Source organism: Pristis pectinata, chromosome 19 (genome assembly GCF_009764475.1).
Source record: "Pristis pectinata isolate sPriPec2 chromosome 19, sPriPec2.1.pri, whole genome shotgun sequence".
Taxonomy (NCBI): Eukaryota; Metazoa; Chordata; class Chondrichthyes; order Rhinopristiformes; family Pristidae; genus Pristis; species Pristis pectinata.
In genome coordinates this window covers 4,531,141-4,548,720 of record NC_067423.1, presented here as the reverse complement: position 1 = coordinate 4,548,720, position 17,580 = coordinate 4,531,141, and the positions used below count along the sequence as shown (strand labels likewise).

At 44.5% G+C, this 17,580-nt stretch overlaps 1 protein-coding gene across 1 annotated transcript in view; it reads left to right on the top strand.

Moving 5' to 3' along the window:
* camk1da (calcium/calmodulin-dependent protein kinase 1Da) overlaps positions 1–17,580 on the top strand; it is a 361,859-nt gene that overhangs the window by 303,978 nt on the left and 40,301 nt on the right. The window contains exon 6 of the mRNA XM_052033511.1: positions 845–920. Within this exon, the coding sequence (XP_051889471.1) occupies positions 845–920 (76 nt within the window). The remainder of the gene's footprint in view (positions 1–844; positions 921–17,580) is intronic.

Below are 17,580 nucleotides of genomic sequence, written 5' to 3'. Positions count from 1 at the left end.
TGTGCCACATGGTTTCCGTACCTCAATCATCACCACTCACCCATCCGAAGATCTCCATCCTTAGCACCTAGGATACCCTGTGGGATGTGTCCTCCATTAGAGGACGGCACAGTGGCACAGCCGGTCGAGCCGCTGCCTCACATCGCCAGAGACCCAGGTTCGATCCCGACCTCCAGTGCTGTCTGTGCGGAGTTTGCACGTTCTCCCCGTGACCACATGATTTTCCACCGGGTGCTCCAGTTTCCTCCCAATGATGCGCAGATTGGTAGGTTAATTGGACACTGTAAATTGCCCCCAGCCTGCAGGTGAGGGGCAGAATCTTGGGGGAGTTGATGGGAATGTAGGGAGAATGCAAAAATGGGATTAATGTAGGATTGGTGTAAATGGCTGATTAATGGTCAGCACAGACTTGATGGGCTGAAGGGCCTGCGTCCATCCCTGTAGCTATGACTTTGTGCATTAAGCTCTACCTTTTAGAGCTCCACCAGTCAGAGAGGGAAGCAGATATGCATGAATCCCCAAATAGCCCCATATTTTACTACACTATAAAATATCACCACATTTTCGTATCTGTTGCTGTCTTTTAGCATTGAGAAACTCTTGAGATTAAAAGCATAAAGCGAGTATTCAATGACTTCCAACTATTGGCGCGATTGGTGGGTTGTGTGCCAGGCAGGTTTTGGAACACCAGCAACAGTTGTGAATGGAAGCAAATGTCTTTTAGCTGATCTTCACCTCTCAGTGATTCAGTGTCTGTACTGGGGCATACCAACAGACAACCACTGAACCTTTGTGCCTTCTTTGATCCCCTTTTACTATCGATTCTCATTCTTCTCTTCCACAGCTCCGGAAGTTCTTGCCCAGAAACCCTACAGCAAAGCAGTCGACTGTTGGTCTATTGGAGTCATCTCTTACATTCTGTGAGTATGGCTTCTTTTCCAGTGATACAATGGAAGTGGACTCAGGGGACAGCTAATCCCACTTAAATATGAACGTTCGAACTGGGAAGAGAAGTAAGTCAATCAGTGCTTCGAACCAGCTCCACCGTTCAATAAGGTCATGGCTGATCTCATTGTAATCTCAACTCTACTGGCACTAACCTTTTTCGCTTGGTTATTATGAATCTTATTCCCCCACAAAAAGGTTCAAAGACTTTGCTTCCTCCACCCTTTCTGGAAGATAATTCCAAAGCTACCCAATCCTCTGAGAGAAAAGATTTAACCTCATCTGTCTTAACTGGGCAACCCCTTAGTTTTAACCAGTGTCCTCCAGTATGAGATTCTTCCACAGGATGGAACATCCTCGCCACATCCACCCTGTCAAGACTCCTCATCACCTTAAACACCTCAATCATGTCCCCTCTCGCTCTTCTAATGTCCAGTGGATACGAGCCCAGCCCGTCCAAACTTTCCTCAGAACGTAACCTGCCCATTCCAGGTATTCATCTAATAAACATTCCCTGAACTGCTTGTGACACTTCAACATCCTTCCTTAAGTACAGAGACTAACACTGTACACAATTCTCCAGATGAGGTCTGACCAATGCCTTGTATAACTAAAGCCTAACCTCAAGCCAAGTCAAGTCGAATTTATCGCCATGTGCACAAGTACGGTGAGGTACAGGTACAATGAAAAACTTGCTTGCAGCAGATCACAGGCACATAGGTACAGACAACACACAGAACATAAATTATGCATAAATTATACAAGACAGTGAAAATAGAAGAAAAAAAGATTGTGCAAAAAAGGACACAATCGGAGACAAGTCCACAGGCAGTGCAAGAGGTGGTCCATAGCGTTCCGTTGCTGAGGTAGGGTTAGGGTTGTGCAGGTCGGTTCAAGAACCTGGTGGTGTGGGACTTCAGGCTTCTGCACCTCCTGCTCGATGGTAGCAGCGAGAAGAGGGCATGACCCGGATGGTGGGGATCCTTCATGGTAGATGCTGCCTTCTTGAGGCAGCGCCTCCTGTAGCTGCTGTCAGCCTCCCTACTTTTGTGTTCAACAATTAATAATATTCTTTTAGTTTTCCTGTTAACTTGCATACTAACCTTTTCCTAATCATCCATTAAACTTTCTAAATCTTTTTAGATCTCATAGCTTTGCAATCTCTCACCATTTAGAATTTGTTTTCAATTTTCCTGCCAAAATGAACATTTCACATTGTCCCATTACACTCCATTTGCCGGATCTTTGCCCACTCATTTAAGCTATCAATATCCCCTTATAGTCTCCTAACGTTCTCTTCACAACTTACTTTCCTACCTGTGTTTGTGTCATCGGCAAAGTTAGCAACCATACCTTTGGTACATGGAACATAGAACAGTATAGGACAGGAAAAGGCCCTTCGGCCCACGATGTCTGTTACCAAATTAAACTAAATCCCTTCTGCCTGCACATGATCCATATCCCTCCATTGCTTGTATATTCATGTGTCTATCTATTTCCTTCCACCACTACCCCTGGCAGCCTCTTCTAGGCACCAACCACTCTTTGTGGAAAAAGTCTTGCCCCGCACATCTCCTTTAAACTTTCCCCCTCTCACCATAAATGCATGTGCTCTAGCATTCGACATTTTTACCCTGGGGAACAGATTCTGACTTATGCCACGATAACAGGCACACGGAACACAAAGTATACATAAATTGTATATAAATTATTCAAGGCGAGAAGAAAAAGACTACAAAACAAGACATTAGTGCACATCTTATGAATAAGTGATATAAAATGCCTGTTTATGATGGAGAAATGGACTGATTTTGATCTAGCTAGTCCACAGTAGGTTTGAAGGTCACAGATGCCTTGCATTACCAAAGACTTTCTTTTTCTTGCATTATGACTTGTTCCCTGTGAAACACTGATTGCTAACGCAATCTCCCCGCTCCTCTACTCTGCATGTGAAAGCTTAGTTGTGTAGCGCAGCGGTTAGCGTCACGCTATTACAGTGCCAGCGACCCGGGTTCAATTCCGGCCGCTGCCTGTAAGGAGTTTGTACGTCCTCCCCGTGACTGCATGGGTTTCCTCCGGGTGCTCCGGTTTCCTCCCACATTCCAAAGACGTGCGGGTTAGTGGGTTAACATGGGTGTAATCGGGCGGCGCGGGCTCGTTGGGCCGGAAGGGCCTGTTACCGTGCTGTAGAAATAAAGTTTGAAGCAGTTTTTTAAAGTCCCACCCCAGGGACTTGAACACAGAATAAACAGGTTGAGCCTCCACTGTGGTCATGAGGAAGGTTTGCCGTGGGAATGGGGTGTCAGAACGGTGAAAATAATAAATATCCCATCGTGTTCTTTGGAAGAAGTGGAGGAAAATTATGCCTCTGTGTCCTGGCCAATATTCATCCCTCAAGCAGATTATCTGTCATTATCACATTGGTTTGTGGGAACTTGCTGTACATAAATTTGCTGCTGTACTTCTCATGTTACAACAGTGCCTATACTTCAAAAGTAATCCATCAGCCGTAAAGATCTGTGGAGCGTTCCACCAGATACTTTGTAAAGGTAGCTCTTTATTTATTGCGTTGTCTTTGACCTCCTTATTAGCAAATGTCTTTCCTCAAAACCTTGAGAATGTCTGCCATGTGGCATCTAAATGTGGCTTGATACATTGTGAACAGGAATGTAGGCAGATAGTATGACCATGAATCTACCTAAACCCAACCAATCTCCTACCACAGTGAACCCATGCGTGGCCGTGACTCTACCCTGCTTCCTGACAGTTTCCCTGTAATGTGCAGAAAGTCATTGGTAATTGGTTTATTATTGGCACAAGTACCGAGATACAGTGAAAGGTTTGTTTGCGTGCCATCCAGACAGATCATTTCACACATTGAGGTAGTGCAAAAGGAAGAACAATAACAGAATGCAGAATATAGTGTTACAGTTACAGAGAAAGTGCAGTGCAGGTGGACAATTAAGATGCAAGGGCCATGACAAGGTAGATTGTGAGATCTAGAGTTCATTTTTACTGTACAAAAGGTCCGCTCAAAAGTCTGATAACAGTGGGACAGAAGCTGTCTTTGAGCCTGGGGATACAAGTTCTCAAGCTTTTGTATCTTCTGCCTGATAGAAAGGGGGGATAAGAGTGAATGACCTGGGTGGGTGGGGTCCTTGATTATGTTGGCTGCCTTCCTGAGGTAGTGGGAAGTGTAGATAGATACAATGGAGGAGAGGCTGGTTTCCGTGATGTGCTGAGCTGTGACAGGACAGGCTATTAGTGATGTTCACGCGTAGGAACTTGAAGCTCTCGACCCTCTCGACCTCAGCACCATTGCCCACATTCAGGCACCAGTAAGTGAGATGCTGCAATTCCAGAGAATTTCAAAATCACTGCTTTTACAGAACATGTTCCCTGTCACCAGGTTTTTCTCAGTGGAGTACGTAAGGATTTCAAATGCCTTTGAGTATCGAACAATTCACCAAAACAAACAAATATTGGTATTGGTATTGGTTTATTATTGTAACACGTAACGAGGTACAGTGAAAAACTTGTCTTGCATACCAATCGTACAGGTCAATTCATTACACAGTGCACAGGGTAAAAAGAATAACAGAATACAGAGTGAAGTGTCACAGCTACAGAGGAAGTGCAGTGCAGGTAGACAATAAGGTGCAACAACCAAGGTCGATCATAAGGTCAAGAGTCCATCTCATCGTACTAGGGAACCATTCAATAGTCTTATCACTGTGGGATAGAAGCTGTCCTTGAGCCTGGTGGTACATGCCCTCAGGCTCCTGGATCTTCTGCCTGATGAGAGAGGGGAGAAGAGAGAATGACCCAGGTGGGTGGGCGTCTTTGATTATGTTGGCTGCTTCACCAAGGCAGCGAGAGGTATAGACAGAGACATGGAGGGGAGGCTGGTTTCCGTGATGCGCTGGGCTGTGTCCACAACTCTCTGCAGTTTCTTGCGGTCCCGGCCAGAGCAGTTGCCGTACCAAGCCGTGGTGCATCCAGATAGGATGCTTTCTATGGTGCATTGATAAAAGTTGGTGAGTGTCAAAGGGGACATGCCAAATTTCTTTAGCCTCCAAATGAGCTTAATTGGTGTTCCCAAGTGAGGTTACAACGTGCATTTAGTTTAATTTACTGGTTGTATTTTCTACAGAAGTTAAACCAATTTTTAATATATATCGATCGATGTAACAGTATTAGATTTACCATGGACAGGTTAACTGCAGTCAGGCATCATCCTGTCGAATTAATGTTGGCTTCTGATGCTTTATAACTCAAAGGTGTGCCCTACACAATCAAACTTAGCAAACTAACCCCAGGCTGTAATAAAAATGTAGAATAAATCTGAAACCTGTATTTTAACTATTTTAAGACACTTCCTGCCATAAAATGACATTATATAGTTAGGAGTAAGTTTGTTAGCATTGTTTTCATTTACTAATGAAGCTCCCTGTGCTCCATCAACTGTAATCCCTAAGCAATGGATTTATAATGTCTGTTTTCTATCAGCAGTCTTTTGTTAAAACGTTAATCCTTACAGCGCAATTTTTGTCTTTTTGTTTAGTTATCAGCATCTGACTAATTACAGATTAGTGCCAGGGGCATTTAGACAGACACATGAACAGGCAGGGATGTAGGGATATGGACCAAGGGCAGGCAGATGGGACAAGTTTGGATTGGCACAGACATTGTGGGCCAAAGGGCCTGTTCCTGTGGTGTACCGTTCCATGTCCTATGTTCTGTGTTGGTAGCATGTTGGAGCATACATCATGCCTGAGTTGACATAACCACTTCTTCACTCTGTCATGCTCTCAGTCCCAGCAGAGACATTATGAGAGAGACGAGAGCTGTATTAGTCACCGTTAAACCAGGTTTCTCATCACAGATAACATGTAATTAAGATGAGAAGCTGAAGCTTCTTTAGCCAAAGAGCAGTGAGAAGCAGGAATGATCCTGTTTATAAAATCCAGCCTGGCTTTCCTGTTTCTGAACCCTTGCTTGTAAGTTTTTGTGTTTAGGTTGGTGACCAGTGACAGAGTTACTGGCTGGTGGTGACTAGTGACAGGATTACTGGTTCATGGTAACTAGTGACAGGGTTACTGGTTCACGGTGACCAGTGACAGGGTTACCGGCTGGTGGTGACTAGTGACGGGGTTACTAGCTGATGGTGATTAGTGACAGGGTTACTGGTTGGTGGTGACTACTGACACGGTTACCAGTTTGTGGTACTAGTGACAGGGTTATTGGCTGGTGGTGACTAGTGACAGGGTTACCGATTTATAGAACCATAGAACAATACAGCACAACACAGGCCCTTCGGCCCACCATGTTGTGCTGCCCTTCAAACCACACCTAAGACTATCTAACCCCTTCCTCCCACATATCCCTCTATCTTAAATTCCTCCATATGCTTATCTAACAATCTTGACCAACGTATCAGCCTCCACCACCACCCCAGGCAGCGCATTCCATGCACCAACCACTCTCTGGGTGAAAAACCTCCCTCTGACATCTCCATTGAACTTCCCACCCATTACTTTAAAGCCATGCCGTCTTGCTTTGAGCATTGGTGCCCTGGGAAAGAGGTGCTGGCTGTCCACTCTATCTATTCCTCTTAATATCTTGTATGCCTCTATCATGTCTCCCCTCATCTTCCTTCTCTCCGATGAGTAAAACCCTAGCTCCTTTAGTCTCTCCTCATAATCCATACTCTCTAATCCAGGCAGCATCCTGGTAAATCTCCTCTGCACCCTTTCCAACACCTCCACATCCTTCCTATAATGAGGCGACCAGAACTGGACACAGTACTCTTATGTGTGGCCTAACCAGAGTTTTGTAAAGCTGCATCATTACTTCACGGCTCTTAAACTCGATCTCACGACTTATGAAAGCTAACATCCCATAAGCTTTCTTAACTACCCTATCCACCTGTGAGACGACTTTCAGTGATACTAGTGACAGGGTTACTGGCTGGTGGTGACTAGTGACAGGGTTACCGATTTGTGGTACTAGTGACCGGGTTATTGGCTTATGGTGACTTGTGACAGGGTTACTAGTTGACCAGTAACAAAGGGTGACCTAACATGTCCTTAAACTAATGAAAGGTTTAGACAGAGTGGGTACGGAGATAATGCTTCCAGTGCAGGCAAGTGTAGAATCAGGAGCCATCAATATAATGTGGTCATCAGGCAATTCCATCAGCAATTGAGGAGATACTTCATTAGTCAAAGAACAATGAGGACGTGAAACTCGATCCGACAGGGAGTGGTTGAGGGGAATATTACAGACGGATTTAAGTGGAGGTTGAGGGAGGAAAGAACAGAGGGTCATGCTGAAAGATTTAGATGAGGAAAGAAGGGAGGAGGCTGGAGTGGGGCATATATGTCAACTTGGGTTGGATTGAATGGCCTGTTCCTTTGCTGTACGTTTCATATGAAACATCTCACCCAAACCACGGTGCCTCTGACACTGCAACACTCCCTCAGCACTGTGTCACTGGCAGGAAGGTGTAATTACAGTGGGAAAAGTTTACATGGGCTGCCCCCCAGTATAAAGGTTTATGAAATATAAAGCTGAGGAAATCTTTTCACCCAGACAGGCACCATTCACAGAGGAGACAATGAAGAAAGTCTTCTGTTTATGTGGGAACTTCTGATATCAGTCCGTACTCAATGAAACAGTAACCTATTTGCAAGGGTCCAGTTATCAACCCCTCTAATCCCACTCCACCAAGCACTAAAGTCAGTCTATGTTCCCCACTTTCAACCCAGTCATCCAACTTTTTGTGTGCAATGGATTGGGTTGGGTATATATTCTGATAAAACTTTTGGTGTTGTTTGGGTCGGATATGGAAACATTTATGTCCTCAAACTTTCTGGGATCGGAATAGGAATCAGAATCAGGTTTATTATCACTGACTTATATGACGTGAGATTTATCATTTTGCAGCAGCAGTACAGTGCAAAGACATAAAATTACTAAAATAAATAAATAGTGCAAGGAATAACGAGGTAGTGTTCATGGACTGTTCAGAAATCTGATGGCGAAGGGGAAGAAGCTGTTCCTGAATCGTTGAGTGTGTGTCTTCAGGCTCCTGTACCTCCTCCCCGATGGTAGTAACGAGAAGAGGGCATGTCCTGGATGGTGAGGGTCCTTTAAGAGAAGGTATCTTTATTAGTCACATGTACATCGAAGCACACAGTGAAATACATCTTTGCGTAGAGCGTTCTGGGGGCAGCCCCCAAGTGTCGCCACGCTTCTGGCGCCAACATAGCACGCCCACAACTTCCTAACCCATACGTCTTTGGAATGTGGGAGGAAACCAGGAAACCCAAATAGTGGGAGAATCACAAGCGAGGGAACATGGTTACAAGATTCGATGACAGTCGTTTACATCAACGAATTTCTTGCTGTGGTGTGGTGAAAATCTGGACTTCCCTACCTCAGAAGGTCATTCAGATTAGATCACTAGAGGTTTTCAAAGAGGAAACAGATCAAGTTTTGAAAGGTTAGGGTATTAAGAGATATGTGGATTTGGCACAGAAGAGTCCACAGGAAAGAGCTCCTTAATGATAGATGTCACCTTCTTGAGGCAGCGCCTCCTGTAGATGCCGTCGATGGTGGGGAGGGTTGTGCCCGTGATGGAGCTGGCTGAGTCTACAGCCCTCTGCAGCCTCTTGCGATCTTGTGCATTGGAGCCTCCATACCAGGTGGTGATGCAACCAGTCAGGATGCTCTCCTCTCTTCCGTCATCCTGGGAGCCAAACAATCCACCCAGGTAAAGCAGCAATTCACTTGTACTTCTTCTAATTTAGTCTGCTATGACCATTGTTCACAATGTGGCCTTCTCTACATTGGGGAAGGCAAACATGAATTGGGGACATTTTGCAGAATCACCTTGTTCAGTCCTGAAGAGTGATCCTGAGATTCCAGTTGCCTGTCACTTTAATTCTCCATCCTGCCCCAATTCTGACTTCTTTGGCCTCTTATATTGCTCCAACAAAGCTTAATGCAAGCTTGTTGGAACAGCACCTCGCCTTCTGATGGGGCGTGTTGCAGCCCTCCAGGCAACAATTTCAGATAAAGTGCAAGTTGCAACATTTTCCGTTGCATGCTAGTTTTGCAGCATCCACGTTATCCCCCTTTGGTAACTTCCGATCAAGTTTCTGTTTCCTCCATTTACAGCAATGCTTATCCCACCTTTCCTTTCAAGTGTTGCGGTCTTGGGCAGAGCAGCTGCCGTACCAAGCTGTGATGTTTTCAGTGGTGCACCTATAAAAATTGGTGAGGGTCAACGGGAACATACCAAATTTCCTTAGCCTTCTGGGGAAGTAGAGGCGCTGGTGAGCTTTCTTGACCGTACTGTCTACATGGTTGGACCAGGACAAGCAAATGGTGATGTTTACACCAAAGAACTTGAAGCTTTCAACTCTCTCCACCTCAGCACCATTGACACAGACAGGGGTGTGTACTCTGCCCTGCTTCCTGAAGTCAATGACCAGCTCTTTTGTTTTGCTGACATTGAGGGAAAGGTTGCTGTCATGACACCATCTCACTAAGCTCTCTATCTCCTTCCCATACTCCGTCTTGTTGATGTTTGAGATACGGCCTACTACGGTGGTGTCATCTGTGAACTTGTAGATGGAGTTAGAGCAGAATCTGGCCACGCAGTCATGAGAGTACAGGGAGTAGAGTAGTGGGCTGAGGATGCAGCCTTGTGGGGCACCAGTGTTGAGGATAATCATGATGGAGGTGTGTCATTTTTCCTCTGAGTAAAATCCGTCATCACAGGAGTCTTTCTATTGGTCAGTGGCATGGAAGAAGAACCCAGGGAAGAAGAGGTTAACACTGGAACATCTCCAGGGAACTCTTTCAATGCTCGATGAAGTCTACACAAAAGGAATGGTGACTTTAGACAGCAAAATACTTGAATTATTTGCCAAAGAGAGCCTGTCCAAATTGCAATGGAGAGAGATGGTGAAAGTATTCTTGCAATGTAAGCTTTCATCTGTCAAACAGTTTTAGCCATCTCAGTAATATCTTACAAACTATTACTGTGGCTCCATGAGTCAGTCCTCCTGAGATCTGATGAGTTTATAATGAGACCTTTGCCTGAAGCAGGAAAATAAATAATTAGAAGCAAGAAGAGAACATGGAAACTGTTTCCTGCAGACTGACTTTCCACTATTAGGAATGCATATGTTGTGTATTACATAAAAATATGTGGTATTCGGAGCATTCTTCAGAAGGACAGAATATATCATTGTAAACGTAGCATTTGACATAATTTGCAAAAGGAAATATCTTCCCGACTTCCTTAAAGGGCCAGCAAGTTGATTCATGGAGCGGTTGGGTCTGATATTGTGGAAGGGTCCAGGTCTGAGTCTCGGGAGGACCAGAGTCCACTTGCTTTAGGAGGGGAGTGGTTGGCCTGGGATAAAAATGCAGATCATCAAATGATTGGAAGTGTGACAACCAATAAATAAGACTACAAAATAAAACATTTCGGAGTTGGAAATCGACCCAGTCAGGTCCTGTAAGAGGGAATTAGATAAGCACTTGATAAAAAAATAATTTATGGGGCTGTGGGAAAAGAGCAGAGGATGGGACTGACGGGATAACTCGACAAGGAGCTGCGCTAAATGTCCCCGTACTGTACCATGACTATTCTACAGTTCATTAGGTGTACAAGGTCACTTGGGGTCGTTGGTGTCCAACAGTTGTGCTCTTATCAAACTGAATAGCCAATCATTTTGCAGAATTCTTACAGACAACAAACTCAGAAGGTAAATGTACAATTCACATCCTGAATGTTTTATAGAGTACTAAATCCATTATATTTTGAAATATTTATCTGAAGGAATTATAATTTATTTAGCGCTTTGCAGCCAGAGAATTTTCTAAAAAAAAGCTTATTCTAAGACCTCAGATAACTAATTATAAGATTCTTAAGTTATCTTAGAACATAGAACAGGAACTGGCCCTTCAGCCCACAATGTTGTGCCAAACTAATTAAACTGGTAATTAAATGCCAAACTAAACTAATCCTTTCTCCTTACAGAATGTCCATATCCCTCCATTCTCTACACATTCATGTGCCTCTCTAAGAGCCTCTGAAACACCTCTATCGTATCTGCCTTCACCACCACCCCTGGCAGCACATTCCAGGCACCCACTGCTCTCTGTGTAAAAAACTTGCCCCACACATCTCCTTTGAACTTACCCACTGTCACTTTAAATGCATGCCCCCGGGTATTAGACATTTCGACGCTGCAAAAAAGACGCCGGCTGTCTTCTTACAGTGGGACCAGTTTGTATTTACCCAAAATTGTCGTCAAATCAACTGATCTCCCTTGATTGCACTGGTGAAGGCTACAAACAGCACATCTGGAGCGGGAAGCACTGATACACTGATAACAGCTTTGGAGCTCCTGTTTTAAGCTTCACAGGCCTGACACTTTAATGGTTTAGTGATGGAAAGCAACCATCTCAGAATCTGAATCAGGTTTATTATCACTGACCTATTTCGAGATATTTGTTGTTTTGTGGCAGCAGTACAGTGCAAGACATAAAAATTACTATAAATTACCAAAAAATAAACAAATAAAATAGTGCAAAAGAAGAATAACGAGGTAGTTCATGGGTTCATGGACCGTTCAGAAATCCAATGGTGGAGGTGCTGTATACCCACAAACTTCAGCTGTTATTGAAGATTGTTGTTAGTTAAAACCCCAGGCACCACTTTGAGTTCATGTGAAAATTTTGGGTAGTAGACGAGGATTTGCATTAAATCACTTCATTCTTTCTGAAAGTTTGATGCATTGGAAACTACTTATACATTTCCCATAGAAAATGTACAACACAATTGTAATGTATACCATATGAGAACATTTCATCGAGTCTTCCCCTTCAGCTTTTATTGCTACTTCTTTCATTATAGTTTTCAATGCACTTTATTTTAATTTTATCCGTGCTGATGTACATTCCATGCAAAGAATTATTTAAATCGATCTAAAGGAAGATATCCAGCTTAACAAATTATTTGTTGCTTCGGTTACTTGGACTGTGTATTCTAATTACTTTTTGGGAGGAGCTTATATTTTTTATGGTAAATAGAATCAAATCTGAAGATTCCAGGTTCATAGTTTTATTGAGGAAGTTCCATGTAGCTTTCATTAATATAGATGGTAACAGAACAGGTTTAACCTCACGATCTACCTTGTTGTGACCTTGCACCTTATTGCACTGCACTTTCTCTGTAGCTGTGACACTTTACTCTGTACTGTTATTGTTTTTACCTGTACTACATCAATGCACTCTGTACTAACTCAATGTAACTGCACTGTGTAATGAATTGACCTGTACGATCGATATGCAAGACAAGCTTTTCACTGTACCTCAGTACAAGTGACAATAATAAACCAATACAATACCAAGAGGTCACTGCTCAAGATCTCAGTACACTGACCCTTTTATCTCTAGATTATATCGATGTCTAATGGGATTCTCTGACCATCGACAGCAAGGGTTTTACAAGGAATAGGTTCCATCTTGGGGCATGCTTTCTAAAATAAAATTATCCCTAATGTTGACACAAGAGATTCTGCAGATGCTGGAATCTGGAGCCACACACAGAAAGAGCTGGAGGAACTCAGCAGGTCAGGCAGCATCTATGGAGGGAAATGGACAGTTGGTGCTTTGGGTCGAGACCCTTCATCAGGATTGGAAAGGAAGAGGGCAGAAGCCAGAATAAAAGGGTGGGGGGAGGGGGAGGAGCACACGCAGGCAGGGGAGAGGTGAATTCACGTGATAGGTGAGTCCAGGTGAGAGGGGGAAGGTAGGTGGGTGGGGGTGGGGGAGAAAGATGTACGAAGCTGAGAGGTGATCGGTAGAAGAGGCAAAGGGCTGAAGAAGAAGGAATCTGGTAGGAGAGGGCAGTGGACCATGGAATAACGGGAAGGAGGTGGGGAATAGATGGGCAGGTCCCTTCCTTTCTTTTATTCTGGTTTCTGCCCTCTTCCTTTCCAGTCCTGATGAAGGGTCTTGACCCGAAACGTCGACTGTTTATTTCCCTCCATAGATGGTGCCTGACCTGCTGAGTTCCTCCAGCACTGTGTGTGTGTTATCTCTAATGTTGAACAGGCTCCCTCATTCAGGGTCTATTACACTACAGAAGTTTGGCTTCACAATCCAAAGTTTTCCAACCTACCCCATTGGCGAGGCCTCTTGCACAGTGGGAAACAAGTTGGAAAAATCACGAGTGTTAACGCCTGTGAATTAATGTTCACAGATTTTACTGATCAGATAGCCACTGGCTGGATGCTTGTAACCCCTTGCCAAATTTGGTCACTCTGTGTGTGTGTGTGTGTGTGTGTGTGTGTGTGTGTGTGTGTGTGTGTGTGTGTGTGTGTGTGTGTGTGTGTGTGTGTGTGTGTGAGAGTGTTTGTGTCTGTGTGTGTGTGCCCGTGTGTGTGTGTCCGTATGTGTGTGTGTGTGTGTCTGTGTGTGTGTGAGGCACTGTAAGGGTTTTAAGAAATATTGTTGAGAATGTTCCACAGAGCAGGAATCCCAACTCAGGACCTGACAGGTTCCTCACTACAGTGGATGAAGGGATATACTGGAGGTCATACCCCGTTGCTCTGCTACAGACAGATCTCTACACCCGACTTTAACTCCTGGGAGATAATATTCTTACAGATTTATTTTTACGGCCCTTTCATCGGATGTGAGCACTGGAGGTAACCCAACGTTTATTACATATCACCGTCTGCCCATCAGAGGGTGATCGAGGCCCACCCTTTTATCGACAATTGTTCGCTGGGCCATTTCAGAGACATTTAAAAGTCAGCCACTTGGGATGTGTCTGGTGAAAATGTCAGAGAGGGTTGTAATCATTGGAATTCTCCACCCAAGAGTTGTGGATCCTCAGTCATTAAGTATATTCGAGGCAGACACTGATGGATTTTTGGTCACTGAGGGACTGAGATATGAGAATCAGAGAGGGAGGTGTATTAGGGGCAAGACCAGCCACAATCTTCGTGACCTGGTCATTTAGTCTTAGAGAGATACGGCACAGAAACAGTCCTCTCGGCCCACCAAGTCTGTGCCGACCAGCAACCGTTTTTACAGCCATTCTACCCCTGACCCATTTTATTCTCCCCACATTACCATCGACTCCCTCTGGATCCTACCCCTCACCTACACAGGTCCTTCCTAAAGTCAGTTCCTTGGTTCTGCTGACATTGAGCTCAAAGTTGTTGTTCCGACACCACTCAGCCAGCTGACCTATCTCACTCCTGTAGCTCACCTCGTCACCATGCACAACAAACATGCCTGCTGGTAAGACTATCCTTTACCAGTCTCTCTTGGTCCCCCTGACTCCCCCACCAGGAGCACGCGCCAACCCCACATTCCATAATTGCAATGTCCATTCATTGGCAACACTCCCTGTCAAAGTCAAAAGTCAAAAGTCCAGTTTATTGTTATATGCACAAGTACGTGTGCACAGGTGCAATGAAAAACTTACTTGCAGCAGCATCACAGGCACAGAGCATCAGATAAGCAGCATTCACAAGAAAAGCATAAATTAAATTGGAATTGAAATTGGTTTATTAGTGTCACATGTACCGAGGTACAGTGAAAAACTTGTCTTGCATACTGTCCATACAGATCAATTCATTGCAGAGTGCATTGAGGTAGTACAAGGTAAAACAATACAGAATGTTAGATTTAAAAGAGTAGAATGATTATAAGGTATCTTTAAAATATCTTTATTTGTCACATGTACATCGAAACACACAGTGAAATGCACCTTTTGTGTAGAGTGTTCTGGGGGCAGCCCGCAAGTGTCGCCATGCTTCCGATGCCAACATAGCATGTCCACAACTTCATAACCCGTACATCTTTGGAATGTGGGAGGAAACCGGAGCACCCGGAGGAAACCTATGCAGACACAGGGAGAACGTACATGAAGTAATGAGCAGATCTGCAGAGAGCAGCTTGCAATGAGTCGCCATGCTCTGGCACCATCTTGGGGATTCTACATAAATTATACACAATTTTTACAAAAAAACAACACAGTTAGAACAAAAAAAAACAAAGTCCCTTTTAGTTCAAATTGATCAAAGTGGTCATAATGTTGCTAAACTGTAGTGATTAGGTTGTGCCGGTTGGTTCAAGAACCAAATGGTTGAAGGGAAGTAGCTGTTCCTGAACCTGGTGGTGTGGGACTTCAGGCTTCTGTACAACCTGCCTTTCATGATGGTCTGTCCCTTAAAGAGCAGGCTTTAAAGATCACACAGCTAAAGGAACTTGCGACACATGAATAGGGAATGCCAAGCGAAATCTGATAACATCCACCCAGTGTCACCCACAGAAACCCAACCACATTGTTCTGTGAGCCTTTGCAATCTTAATTCTTGCTCTTTAACTGACTTTCATAAATAGCCTTAGGTGATCCAAGACACTGTTCTAACACCAACAGAAACCCTTGGCATGCAACAATTTCTAGACCAATAAATGTCTTCAGTTAAAACATAACGAGGTGACAACCCTCTGGGACCACTTATGCTCCTCCAATTTTGGCTTCATGTTCATCTGTGAATTTAATCGCTCCACTATTGTCAGCCACACCTTCAGCTGCTGGGGTCCCGAGCTCTGAATTTCCCTCCATAAACCTCTCCACCTCTAGTTTCTCTTTAAAGATGATACTCAAAGACTACCACATTGATCTAAGCTTTTGGTTTTCAGGCTAATGACCCTATGGCATGCTCACCTTTATTAGTCGAGCATTGAGTCGGGAAGTTATGTTGCAGCTTTATAAAACTCTAGTTAGACCGCATCTGGAGTATCGCATTCAATTTTGGTCGCCCCATTGCAGGCAGGATGTGGAGGCTTTGGAGAGGGTGCAGAAGAGGTTCACCAGGATGCTGCCTTGATTAGAGGGCAGGTGCTACAAGGAGAGGTTGGACAAACTAGACTGAGGGGACATCCTAATAGAAGTTTATAAAATTATGAGAGGCAAAGATAGAGTAGACAGCCAGGATCTTTTTCCCAGGATCAATATTTAAGATGAGAGGGAAAAAATTCAAAGGAGATATGTGGGACAAACTTTTTACACCAAGATACGGCGTACAACTCATCCATACCAACCAAGGTGCTGCCAGCTAGTCCCAGTTGCCTGTGTTTGGCCCATATCCCTCTAAACCTTTCCTATAATGTACCTGTCCAAGTGTCTTTTAAATGTAGTTATTGTACCTGCCTCGACCACTTCCTCTCGCAACTCGTTCCATATACCCACCATCCTCTGCATGAAGAAGTTGCCCCTCAGGTCCCTTTTAAACCTATGCCCTTTAATTTTTTCGTTCCCTTTTCCTGGGAAAAAGACTGGACGCATTCACCCTAGGTCCCCTCGTGATTTTATACACCTCTATAAGATCACCCCTCAGTCTCCTCCCCTCCAATGAATAAAGACCTAGCCTGCCCAACTCTCCCTACAACCTCAGGCCCTCGAATCCTGGCAACTTCCTCGTAAATCTTCTCTTTAATGACATCTTTCCTATAGCAAGGTGTACACAATACTCCAGATGTAGCCTCACCAACATCTTCTACAACTGCAACATAACATCCCAGCTCCTAAACTCAATGCCCTGACTGATGAAGGCCAGCATACTAAATGCCTTCTTCACCACCCTGTCTACCTGTGACGCCACTTTCAGGGAACCATGTATTTGTGCTCGTAGGTCCCTCTGTTCTGTTGTGGGCATCAGACGAGCTCTTCCCTTGCCTGGTGAGATGGGGCCAGAAGGGTAGCAGTAGGGGGAAGACACCAGGATGGCGAGGACAAGAGTGAGGGACCACTCAGTCCGCACCCTGGACAACAGGAGCTCATGCCTGGGTGAATTATAAGGCCACCTTTGATACTAGAGAGTTTCTCTTAGGCCCCAGAACTTCACCCTTTCCTGCTCATTCTCCACTCACTTGCAAGGTCATTTAAGCCACTGGAGTATCTTCAGAAGAGCCGCCAGTCAATGCGATAAAACCAGTTGCTGGCACCTTACACGAAAGCCACACTGCAACCATTAATGATTTCCAGAAAGTTACATCTCAAATTAGGCACAGGCGTTCACTCCCATTAGGAGGAGGCTGAATGTTCCAATTCAGTCCCCGGTCTTAGCCAGAGATTGTATCAAAGCTCAATTGAATGTTCTTATCATCCAATCAGAATCAAAATCAGATTTATTATCACCGACTTATATGACATGAAATTTGTTGTTTTGCGGCAGCAGTACAGGGCAAACACATAAAATGACTATAAGTTACAGAAATAAATAAATAGTGCAAAAAAAATGGAATAATGAGGGAGTGTTCATGGGTTCATGGACCGTCCAGAAATCTGATGGCAGAGGGGAAGAAGCTGTTCCTGAATCATTAAGTGTGGGTCTTCAGGCTCCTGTATCTCCTCCCCGCTGGTAGTAACGAAAAGAGGGCATGTCCCGGGTGGTGAGGGTCCTTCGTGATGGATGCCGCCTTCTTGAGGCACTTCATCCGGAAAATGTCCTCGATGGTGGGGAGGGTTGTGCCTGTGATGGAGCTGGCTGAGTCTACAACCCTCTGCAGCCTCTTGCGATCCTGTGC